This window comes from Loxodonta africana, chromosome 3, assembly GCF_030014295.1.
Source record: "Loxodonta africana isolate mLoxAfr1 chromosome 3, mLoxAfr1.hap2, whole genome shotgun sequence".
NCBI classification, from domain to species: domain Eukaryota; kingdom Metazoa; phylum Chordata; class Mammalia; order Proboscidea; family Elephantidae; genus Loxodonta; species Loxodonta africana.
The window spans coordinates 32,634,947-32,647,452 of NC_087344.1; the positions used below are offsets into that span (position 1 = coordinate 32,634,947).

The window sequence follows — 12,506 nt, forward strand, 5'->3', positions numbered from 1 at the left end:
CTGGGAGAAAAATTGAGTGGTCGAATCCATTATATTGGGCAAAGCCTCCACCAGCTAAATGCAGCCCAGGACAAACAGGAGGCAGTAGCAGCTGTTTTGGGACATTGTGGGGGAGGGGTGGTGGCGGGGAATAGTATAAGCTGGAAGTGGGAAGTAGGGGAGGGTGAATGGAGGTGGGGCTGAGATCTCATGGGAAGTGTTTACTTCCCGGGCAAAAGGGAACCTGGTAGAAACCAAGGGTTTGATTGACAGCTCTGCCTCTGACCAGCTGTAAAACCTGGAAAATGGCTTCTTGGGCCTCAGTTTTCCCATCTGTTAGATGGGGCTGTTGGTGAGGGTGAGATGACTTAGTTCTGTAACTTCCTGAGCCCTCTTGTGGGCTGGGGACATGGAAACAAGGGGAGGCAGATGAGAGCTACTCTCTAGAGCAGAGAGGTTTACGGGGGGGGGGGGTGTTTCTGCCCCCAGGGGGACATTAGCAATGTCTGGAGGTATTTTTGGTTGTCACACCTGGAGATGGTGGTGCTACTGTGACCCTAATACCTTGCAACATGTTTTCTCTTCTTCAAAATGGGTGATTGAGAGCTTGACATAACTAACGCCAAAACGATGCTCTAAGTAATCTATACACATTTTTATTGCACCGGGGCACTGGTCTCTTCCAAAGGGGTGCAGAGCCCTCTCGGCTCCTGTGGCCTTGGTGTCTCTCCTCTTCTAGGTTCTCTTGAGAAATGGCCTTCAGCCTGCAGTAGCCTTCAACTAGGAAGGCTGCCTGACACTTTGGTCTGCAACTTCCTTTCTTGCTTCCTATCTCAGTCAGAGTGGACTTGGCAGGCCAGTTTCACTAGCCGAGATTCTTACGTAAGTTTTTTCCAGCCTGTTACAAACATACAGATAATGGTCCAGATGTCCGACATGCATATCTTTAGTTTAACAAAGCACTTCCTGTAGTTGTTTTGTGATGTGTTTGATCATTTGTGGGCTAAGTGCTTAAAAACATTAGGTAATCCTTGCCAAAATGATATATAAGCTCTGATGTAAAAATTGCTTTTGGGGGACTATATAAAAGACAGCCTGTGTTATTCTCGACTCCCCCCCACCCGTTGGTGTCACCTCCCAATAAACTTTCTCTCTCTTTCTGACTTGAGTATGTTTCATTGGCTCAGCTGCTCCAGGACATGGATCTCAATCGGGTAACACCACCGACATCTATGCCCTACTGCTCAATGCCCTACAGTGCATAGGATGACCCCTGCTCTGGACTGAATTGTGTCCCCCAAGAAGATATGTTCAAATCCTAACCTCTGGTACCTGTGAGTGTGACCTTGTTTGGAAACAGGAACTCTGCAGATGTAATGTAATGTAATCAAGTTAAGAAGAGATCATACTGGATTAGGGTGGCCAACGTTGTTGCTGTTAGTAACCACTGAGTCATGCGCAACTTGATGAAATGCTGCCTGGTCCTGCGCCATCCCCATGATCAGTTGCAGATCAGACCATTGGTTGATTTTTGGAAGTCAATTGCCAGGCCTTTCTTCCTAGTCTTAGTCTGAAAGCTCCTCTGAAATCTGTTCAGCATCACAGCAACACGCAAACCTCTACTGACAGACAGGTTGGGTGGTGGTTGTGTATGAGGTGTGTTGGCCAGGAATCAAACCCAGGACTCCAGTATGGAAGGTGAAAATTCTATCACTGAACCACCACTGCCTCAAATCCAGTGACCGACGTCCTTACAAGGAGAGATTTGAAGACACAGAGGAGGCACAGGAGAGGAGGCCATATGAAAATGGAGGCAGAGATTTGAATGACGTAGCCACAAGCCTGGGTGTTGCAAATGGTTAAGCACTCAACTATTAGCGAAAAGGCTGGCAATTCAAATCCACCCAGAGCCACCTCTGAAGACAGGCCTGGTGATCTGCTTCCAAAAGGTCACCTCCGTGAAAACCCTGTGGAGCACAGTTCTACTCTGCACACATGGTGTTGCCATGAATTGGAATCGACTTGATGGCAACTGACAGAACAGCCACAAATCCAGGAACGCCTGGAGTCGCAAGAAGCTGGAAGAACCTCCCGAGGGAGAGCAGGCCTATTGACACCTTGACTTCAGACTTCTGTCCTCCAGAACTGAGAGAGAATAAATCTATGTTGTTTTAAGCCACCCAGCTTGCAGTGCTTTATTGTGACAGCCCCAGGAAGCTCAGACATCGACTGCCCCCAGGATGTCCTTCTTACACCCAAGCTTGCTCATTTCCACCCCAGAACGCTGCAATGGCTGTTTCCTCTCGCTGCATCACAGTTCCCCAGACCTTCCGCCTCCTTCTTGGTCTCAGCTCAGCTCTAGGTCACTCATACAGCCCCCCACAGCTGAAGCATCAACCTTGTTGCAGTGGGGAAATTTCAGAGCAAAGAGAGTGCTCCGGGCGGCAGGTTGCACTCAGGCAAAGGTCCAGTGGCAGGAAGAAGGCTGGCAGGGTCAATATACAGAGAAAAGGTCAGGGAGGGTAGAGTGTGGTTCCAGGGTAAATGAGAGGACATGCGGTCTGGGGTGTGGGACCCTGTGGTAGGGGAAGTCATGGGGGCAGCCCTGAGGGACAGCAGGAGCCATCCAGGAGGAGGTACCATTCAGTCCACTGACCATCTCAGCCGGGGCCATGGGACTTGAGGACGGTGTGGAATGTGGGGAATCCAGGGTCCTGACTCCAGAGTCACAGACAGGAAATTGGACAATAGTTGGGATTCCACAAGAACTCAGAAGAAGGAAGATAAGAAGAAAGGGACATGGGGGCCTGGGAGAATCCAGGAAGGCAGGTGAAAGGTCTTAAGCTCTCAGTTTTGAGGAAGCAGAGATGTTCTCTGGAGGAGGGTGCAGTGCGACGGATCACTTTTATGTGGCCTTTCTCTCCTGTGTCATCTGTATGTCTTCAAATCTCTCTCTTCTTGTAAGGACATCAGTCACGGAATTCAAGGAAGTGGTGGTTCAGTGGGAGAGTTTTCGCCTTCCATGCTGGAGTCCAGGGTTTGATTCCTGGCCAATGCACTTCATTAACTCCCATCCAGGTGATTGGGTGGGACTGTGCGGTAGGGTAATTGTGGCCCACCAAAGGGATTGGTCAGTTTTGCCATTCCACTGGACTTGAAAGGAGCCACCCCAGAGATGAGAAAGAAAGGATCCTACCACCACCACGGAGGAACGACCAGGAGAGGAGAGCGCATCCCTTGGACCTGGGATTCCAGCACTGAGAAACTCCTGGACCCAGAAGAGAGAGCAAGCTATAACCCTGAAGATGGTGAGAGGCGGTGGCAGAGAAGCAGTATCAGGAGAGACCAGCAGGAGAGATGTCGCAGTGGGCTTCCCGACCCACAGAGTGAGAAAGATGAGTGCCCCTGGGAGAGGCAGAGGGCCAGAGAGAGTTGTGCCTGTGAGTACGGCTGGGAAGAGGCTGTCCTGATGGGAGAACTGTATCCTGAACATTTCTGAACCTGAATTGTATCCTGTTAACTTTACTTCCCTAATAAACCCCATAATCATGAATATGGTCTGTGAGCTCTGTGTGGCCATTGCAATGAATTACTGAACCCAGGTGAGAAGTAGAGAGTGCATGGGAGGGATGGTTGGTGTCAGAATTGGTAAAGATGGTTGAGGGAGGAGGCATGTCCGACCTCAGCCTCATAGGAATCAGCCTTGGGCTTTTGGATCTTGATTCCCCTTCCCCCTTGTGAAATTAGAGGAGAGACACCGCGCCCATGCCATTTTTACAGAGGGGTTCCTGGGGCTGGGTGCTGCAGGATGAATAAGAGTTCAGGGGATGGAAGAGGGGGGAACAGCTTGACCAAGGCCTGTTCTGTGTGCCCGAAGATACAGGTTTGAATACCAGCTCCCCCTTTCTGTGAGAGGATTGGAACCAGGGTGGCCCTCATCACAGCCTCAGTTTCCTCATCTGAACCAGGGGCATCACAAGAGGATGAGGAGGAGTACGACGCTCAGCACGCGCCCACAGTGAGTGGTGGCAGAGTCAGTATGATGAAGGAGAAGGTGGAGCAAAGCACTGGGGTGGATACCTGCCTGGCCCCAGGGGGGGGTGCCTGGGAACCTTCTAGAAAACGAAGATGTCCACATCATCCCCAGGGAAGGCCCCAAATGCTTGCGGGTGATGCAGTGACACATGCCAAAAGCAGAGTAACTTCTTTCCCTCAAAAGGGGATTTTAATTACTTTTTGTAGCCCAAAGGCACAGAAGACAATGACCCTCCCAGATACTGTGACAAAGAAGCAGGTGGCCCTCACTCCATGCTCAAGCCTGCAGGGGGCTCATTCTCTGCCCTGCTCTGGGGGGAGGCCACCTGGGGTCAGCTAAGCCACTTCTCACCCCCAGGGCTGCCCTGTGCCCCTCTAATACTACCCCGTGCCCCCCATAATACTACCCCATGCCCCCATACCACTATCCCATGCCCCCATAATACTACCCCGTGCCCCTCATAATGCTACCCTGTGCCTCTCATAAGGCTGCCTCATGGCTCCCCAAAGCTGGCCACATCAAGAAGGTGTCGAAAGGGGGAGTAGAAGGGAAATGGACCGGTCCAGGCTGTAACCTAAGGGGAACAATAAGAGACTCAGGACCAACTAGAGGCAGACAGAATACTCTACTCTCCTAAGCCCAGGCCCTCCGGGCCCCACCCCTGACCCCCCTTTGTCCCCTCTCCCCAGCTCATGACCCTGTGGAATCTTTGACTCCCTACCGCCCCTTCCCACCTTTCTTCTCCGAGGGCCCTCCCCTCCTTACCGCAGTGTTTCGGGATTCAGAGCAGCGCAGCCTTGAGGCCCAGGAGCAGGAGGAGCTCAGAGGCCACTGAGGGGCTCAGGGTGTTCGAAGCGCTGGTGTAGCTGTTGGAATTTCTATGGCCCTCGTTCTCTTTTCTGGGACAGAGATGGGGTAACTTAGGCAGTGGCTCTAAGCCTGTGTTCCCCATCCAGAGTCACAGGGGTAGGGAGTGGGCGGCGGTGCTGCCCCAGTCTAATCCTCAACTTTGCCCCCTGGGCAATGGGGATTTTGGGGCTGAAGGGGGTCCTAGATCTTGGAGAAGGATGGGTGGGGTGACAAGGGCATTGTCTAAGGGCTCTCTGACCTTAGCTGCTCCACTTCTGCCAACTTCTCCTGCAGCATCTGGTTCAGTTTCTTGATCTCTCCTGGGGGGTGGGACAGGACAGGGATGAGTCCACTCTGTGGCCCTGCCCTTGACCTGGGCCCACCCCAGATTGCCTCTTGCTCTGCCCCTTCAGGGGACTTTGGACCAGCCCCCACCTGACTCCACCTTGGAACCATAGTATGCTCCTTTTTCACTCTCCAAGAGATTCTGGCCGCTCTTCTCTGCATGACCCCAACCCTGGAACCAGGCCCTTCTCCAGTGCCTGACTGGGCCCACATTCTGACCCCTCCCCTTCTATGAACCATTATCTCATATGGCCTGGCTGTGGCCCCGCCCCTCACCCCTGCCACTTGGAGGACCTTGCCACCCCATCTAGATCCACCTCTTACTAGGGCTTTGGTTCCACCCCTCACCCCCCTCCCTGGAACACTGGCCCCATCTGCCCCTCTCACCCTCAAGCTCCTTAATATGCATCTGCTTCTTCTGGCTCTGAGCCTTCTCCACCTCCAGGGAAGCTGTCAGGTTCACCTTGGACAGAAGGGATAGGTGAGAAATTTTACACAGCCTTCTCAAGTGCACGTGGAACATTCTCCAGGACTGACCATATATTAGACCACAAAGTACAGCTTAATAAATTTAAATCTTTCAAAATATTTTTTCTAATCATAATGGGATGAAATGAGAAATTGATAACAGAAGGAAAACTGAAAAATTTACAAGTATGTGGAAATTAAACAACACACTCAAACAACCAATGGGTCAAAGGAGAAAATTAGGAAATACTTTGAGAGAAATGAACATAGAAACACAATGTACCCAAACTTATGGGATGCAGCAAAAGCAGTGCTCTGAGGGAAATTCATAGCTATAAACACATTAAAAAAAGAAGAAAGATCACAATTAATTATCTAATTGTAGTCCTTAAGGAACTAGGAAAAGATGAGCAAACTAAACCCAAAGCTGGCAGAAGGAAGGAAATAATAAAGGTTGGAGCAGAGATAAATGAAATAGAGAAAACTGTTAGAACAAATAAAATCAGGACAGTTGCAGGATTCGGAATTAGCGCGTCAGCTCTATGTCTATACACTAGCAATGAACAATTAAAAAAGGAAATTAAAAAACAATTCCATTTACAATAGCACAAAAAAATACTTAGAATAAATTCAGCCAAGGAGGTGAAAGACTTATATACTGAAAACCATAAAACATTGCTGAAAGAAATTAAAAAAGACCTAAATAAATGGAAAGATATCTGTGTTCATAGTTTGGAAGACCTAATATTAAAATTGCAATACTACTATGCAGATTCAATGCAATCTCTATCAATATCCCAATGGCATTTTTTTCAGAAATAGAAAAATACATCCAAAATCTCATACGGAATTCCAAGGGACTTCAAATAGCCAAAACAATACTGAAAAATAAAAAGTTGGAGGACTCACGATCCCCAATTTCAAAACTTACTACAAAGCTACAGTAATCAAAACAGTGTGATGCTGGCATATGGACAGACATATAAAAAAAAAACAATAGAATAGAATACAGAGCCCAGAAATAAACCCTCACATATATGGTCAATTGAGTCAGACTGGGGTGTAAAGGTTTTTTTTTTTTACAATTACAGTTTTATTGTAGGAAAAAAAAAAAAACAATACAATGAAGAGATGCATAGGGTGAGGCCTATGATGGTTCCCAACGTGGAGCCTCCACGTCTCAAAAAGGGATGCGTTACCCTCTCGTGTGCACGGACGTCTTTCACTAACCAGATGCCCATGGGGCTTCCGTGTCCAGAGCTTTTATTGAGAGGCACATTACATAATGTAAACACCAGCCCCTCTCCCCTGATGTTAGCTGATACCATGAGGTGGTCCTTCTGGCCTGAGCAGTTCCCCCTTCCCCATCCGCTCGTCCCAGAGTCACCTCATCTAACCTGTTAGTTAAGTGTGGTCTGGAGTCCTTATTGAAGACACTTAAATTCTAAGACTTTTTAGAGATCATGTCTCAGGAACTGAGGGCAAAGACCAAACTCTTTGGGTAAAGTCAATGTAAACCCCACACCCACAAAATTCACCAGTCTCATACTAGAAAATATTATTTTGCATTTATTCTAGGAAATTTTACTGGAAGGACTGTCTTAGTTATCTAGTGTTGCTATAACAGAAATACCACAGGTGGATGGCTTTAACAAAGAGAAGCATATTCTTGCACAGTCTAGTAGGCTACAAGTCCAAATTCAGGGTGTCAGCTCCAGGGGAAGGCTTCCTCTCTCTTCGGCTCTGGAGGAAGGTCCTTGTCATCAATCTTTCCCTGGATTAGGAGCTTCTTAGCACAGGAACCCTGGGTCCAAAGAATGTGCTGTTCTCCTGGCTCTTGTTTCTTGGTGGCATGAGATCCCCAAGTCTCTCTGCTCGCTTCTCTCTTTTATATCTCAAAAGATACTGGCTCAAGACACAATCCAATCCTGTAGATTGAGTACTGCCTCATTAACATAGCTGCTGCTAATCCCGTCTCATCAACATCATAGAGATAGGATTTACAACACATAGGAAAATCACATCAGATGACAGAATGGTGGACAGTCATACAATACTGAGAATCATGGCCTAGCCAAATTGATACACGTATTTTTGGGAGACACAATTCAATCCATGACAGGTGCCAAGACTATTTAATGAGGGAGAGAACAGTCTTTTCAAGAAATGGTACTGGGAAAGCTGGACATCTACATGCAAATGAACATGCAACTTCGACCCCTACCTCACACCATATGCAAAAAAATTAACTCCAAATGGTTCAAAGACCTAAATCTAAGAGCCAAAACTGTAAAACTCTTAGAGGAACATGGGGGAAATCTTTATGACCTTGGATTTGGGAGTGGATTCTTAGATATGACACCAAAAACACAAGCAACAAAAGAAAACATAGAAATTAACTTCATGGAAATTAACAACTTTTTAGACACATAGGACTATGTTGTCATCTCCTGTCTGAAGGGGAGATGAGAGAATAGAGAGGGTCAGAAGCTGAATGGACTTGAAAAGAAACAAAGGAGGGAAGGAGTGTGCTGTCTCATCAGGGGGAGAGCAATTAGGAGTATATAGCAAGGTGTTTATAAATTTTTGCATGAGAGTCTGACTTGATTTGTAAACTTTCACTTAAAGCACAATAAAAATTTCAAAAAAATTAACAACTTTTGTGCATCAAGAGTAAAAAGACAACCCACAGAATGGGAGAAAATATTTACAAATCATCTATGTGATAAGGGATTAATATCCAGAATATATAAAGAACTTCTACAACTCAACAATTTAAAAAACTACACACAACCCAATTAAAAAATGGGCGAAGGACTTGAATACAGATTTCTTCAAAGAAGAAATAAAATGGCGAATAAGCACCTGAAAAGATACTAAACATCGTTAGTCATTGGGGAAATGTAAATCAAAACCACAAGGTACCACTTCACACCCACTAGGATGGTGTTATGGATTGAATTGTGTCCCCCCAAAAATGTATGTCAACTTGGCTAGTTCATGATTCCCAGTATTATGTGATTGTCCACCGTTTTGTCATCTGATTATTGGCAGTTATGTTAATGAGACTGGACTCAATCTACAAGACAGAAGAGAGCAGAGGGACAGGGGGACCTCGTACCACCAAGAAAGCAGCGCCAGGAGCAGCGCATGTCCTTTGGACCCAGGAGTCCTGCTCTGAGAAGCTCCTAGACCAGGCAAAGATTGATGACAAGGACCTTCCTGCAGAGCTGACAGAGAGAGAAAGCTTTTCCCTGGAGCTGGCGCCGTGAATTCAGACTTGTAGCCTACTAGATTATGAGAGAATAAATTTCTCTTCATTAAAACCATCCACCGGTGGTATTTCTGTTATAGCAGCATTAGATAACCAAGACAGATGGCTATTCTATATACATATATATATATATATTTTATATATATATATAGAATATAACAAGCATTGGTGAGGATGTGGACAAATTGGAATCCTCGTGCATTGCTGATGGAAATATAAAATGGTATAGCTGCTGTGGAAAACAGTATAGCAGTTCCTCAAAAAGTTAAACATAGAATTACCATATGACCCAGCAATTCCACTCCCAAGTATATACTTCAAAGAATTATAAGCAGGAACATGAACAGATACTTATATACCAATGTTCAATGCGATATTATTCACAATAGCCAAAAAGATGGACAAAACCTAAGTGTCCATCAACAGGTGACGGATAAGCAAAATGGTATATACATACCACGAAATATTATTTAGTTATTAAAAAAATGAAATCCTGCTACATGCTACAACAATGATGTACCTTGAAAACACTATGCTCAGTGAAATCAGCCAAACCCAAAAGGACACACGTTGTATGACTCATGTATGCGAAATCTCCAGAACAGGCAAATACATAGAAACAGAAAGTAGGTGAGTGGTTTTCTGAGGCCGCGGGGAAGAAGGGAGAATGAGGAGTTAGTGGGTAATGGGTGCTGAGTTCCTGTTTGAGATGATTAAAAAGTTCCAGAAATAGAAATAGCGATGGTTACACATTATGGATGTACTTAATGCCACTCAACTGTATGCTTAAAATGGTTCCAATGATAAGATTCAAGTCATGTATATTTTACTACAATTTAAAAAATGGGAAAAAGAAACTGGGGTCCCAGTGGTAGGGACATTGGCCACTGTCCCAAGGCTCTGAACCCTCTCACCAAGGGCTAGAGACAGAGACACCTAGGGTTAAATGCCCTTTCAGTTCCCCTCCAACCCTCTCCATATCTCAGCTTCCAACTCCAAAGAATGGTCACAACCATCCACCCTTCCAGGGCCACCAGTAAAAATATCATATTTGAAAAGAAGTTTTGAGCCACTCCCCCAAACTCACGCCCAAACCCTAACAGAAACTGCCAGACGCACTGGGCAAGTGGCCGAGATTTAGAGGTTCCCTCCAAAAGGGGGGATTTCCAAGCCCAAATCTAAGGGGAGTTTCAAGGTCCCTAACATTCGAACCTGGTGAAAGTTTCATCTCCCAGGGACGCAGTGGGAAGTTTTAAGGCCACCCGCCTTGGGCCCTGGTGAGGCCCTGAGACCCAATCTCTAGTGGCGATATCCGTTCCCCCCAAGACTGATGCCCACTGGGAGTTTCAAGCTCCTCCACACTAGCTTCCTACAGAGAATGTGTAGATTCCCCCAAGTCCTAGTGGGAAACTGAGGCTTCTGCTTTGGGTGTTCTGGGGAGTTTTCAGTCCCCCACCACACATCAGCACCCTGGAGAGAATTTGGAGATCCGCCAAGCCCCTGATATGGGAGCCCAGGGGCAGTTTCAAGCCCTCCACCTCCAGACTGCCGCTGTGGGGATTTTGGGGGGAGTTTGTAGCCCCCCCCGCCCTCCCCACCCCGGCAAAGCTCTGGGCCCTGGTAGGGGATTCCCCCACTTACCACAGTCCGATTGCAGGTGATTGCCTGGGCCTGAGCCCTCCGGAAGCCCTGGTGGGCTTGGGTCAGCTGGCCTTCCAGGAGGCGGGTGGTGTTCTGACATTTTTGCTGGGCCTTCAGACCATCCTTGCAGGCCTCGCTGTTGGCCCAGACTGCGAAGATGCTCACGGCCACCGCCAAGCCCACCACCAGAAACAGCAGGACCCCTGCCATGACTCGTTCCATTATGTCATTCATGTCCGTGGGACAATGATGGTTAAAAGTTGGGGCCACTCAGACCTCCTCTGAGATGCAGAATGGGCCTTGCAGGCAGCGCTGGAATCTTCTAGGGCTGCCTCCTTATTAGCATAGGAGCAGCCCTGACCAATGATAGATTCCTGGGGACCGTGTTGACCTGCAGCTTTGGAATGGGTATTCGTAGGCATAAGACCGCTGAGACTTTCAGTTTCGTTTCCCTCGAAGGAGCGTGTTTTGTTTCTGCTGCTTTAGCGCCCCGGGTCTTTCCCTGGTCGGGGGAAGCTTGTGGGAGGGGCGCTGGGGCCACCTGGGATACGCCAGCGCCAGCTCGTGTCCCTGCCCCTCTCATGCGAGTTCTCGAGGGCAACAATCGCCATTACTGAGCGCCTACTGCATGCTAGCCTTCATCACAACCTGCAGAAGCAGAGGCCTTGGTTGGTCTAGCTGGGGAAACTGAGGCTGGGACGGTGAATGATTGACTGGTGGTGCAGAGCCAGGGACTGACCCATGAGGCTGGGGTTTGTGTTCAGGGGTTTCTGTGGTAACGCAGCAGGGGTTCACCCAGCGCCCCTGCCTCCGCATAGGGGCGCCGTGAGGAGCCACGGAGGGTGAGTGAGGAGGGGAGGAACCTGAGCGGGCAGGAGGCCGGGAGGCGCCCTGGACAGGAGTAAAAAGAGGCTGCAGCTCCCCTTTTGACCACCAGGGGCCGCCCCAGACCTCAAAGGAGGTGGAGGCGGAAACTTGTCCGGCTGGAAGTGGAATCGGCTCTTCCAGAATCTGCCCGTGCGACCCCAGGACGCCAAGCAACCCTCGGAGCCTGAGCTTCCCTGTCTGTAAAGTGGGACAATATTGGACCAGCCTTGCCAAGAGGGGTTGGTGAGAAGATGTCAGCGAAGTGCTTCGGCATCTAGTAGGCACTTAATGGGTGTGCAGCCACCTGACCAGCTGATGGCTCAAGGTGGACAGATGGATAGTGGTGAGACAGGGTCACAAGGCGAGGAGCACGTTTTGGGGAAAGACACTCAGGCCTGGGAGACAACCAAGAGAGAGGCCAGGAGGTGGCTGGACCCAAGGGGGTGGGAGGTGGGGGTGGGATTGTTCAGGCCACATTTGATTGCCTGGCTATGTGACCAAGGGAACCAGAGCTTCCTGTGAGAAATCAGCCCAATTACAGGGTCCTGCCTGCTTGGTGCGATGGCTGTAAGTGGTGAGTTCCCCATCGTCAAGCGTCCAAGCAGACAAGGGCTGTCCAACAGCAGCTGGGCCAGGGGGCCATGCAGAGAGACCCGATTCTGTGAGGACACACCAGGAGGCAAGTCATGGCCTGACGGGAGAGGCTTAGGGTGACCCCACCTGGAGGCCAGATTCCCCCCTCAGACAACAGGTTCCTAAGGGCTAGAGAAAGGACATTCCTCAGCTCAGGGCGCCAGGCAGCTTGCTCCCTCCTGGTGAAACCAAAGCTGGGCCTGGCCCCATGGAGTGTGAGTTTTTCCAGTGGCTCCTTCAGCCACTGCTTGACCACAACCCAGATTCCACTAGGTAGGCAATTTCCAAGTGTTGTGTTCAGCCAGGCCAGACGGCAGGCAAGCAGGGGCCCAGGCCAGGGACCCAGGCCTCCCAGAAAAAAAAAAAAAAGCCTGGCAAAACACCCTGGTGGGACATCTCTCTGCCTACAAGTCC

The 12,506-nt window shown here is 48.7% G+C and overlaps 1 protein-coding gene across 1 annotated transcript; it reads right to left on the minus strand.

The window, feature by feature from the left end:
* Nucleotides 1-4,181: 4,181 nt before the first annotated feature.
* Nucleotides 4,182-11,018, minus strand: BST2 (bone marrow stromal cell antigen 2). Its single transcript, XM_023552246.2, has 5 exons — nt 10,593-11,018; nt 5,597-5,672; nt 5,124-5,184; nt 4,781-4,914; nt 4,182-4,589 (listed from the first exon to the last, which is right to left on the minus strand). The coding sequence occupies exons 1-4, from the start codon at nt 10,824-10,826 to the stop codon at nt 4,797-4,799; spliced, it is 489 nt and encodes a 162-aa protein (XP_023408014.1). The 5' UTR covers nt 10,827-11,018; the 3' UTR covers nt 4,182-4,589; nt 4,781-4,796.
* Between the last annotated feature and the right edge of the window lie 1,488 nt (nt 11,019-12,506).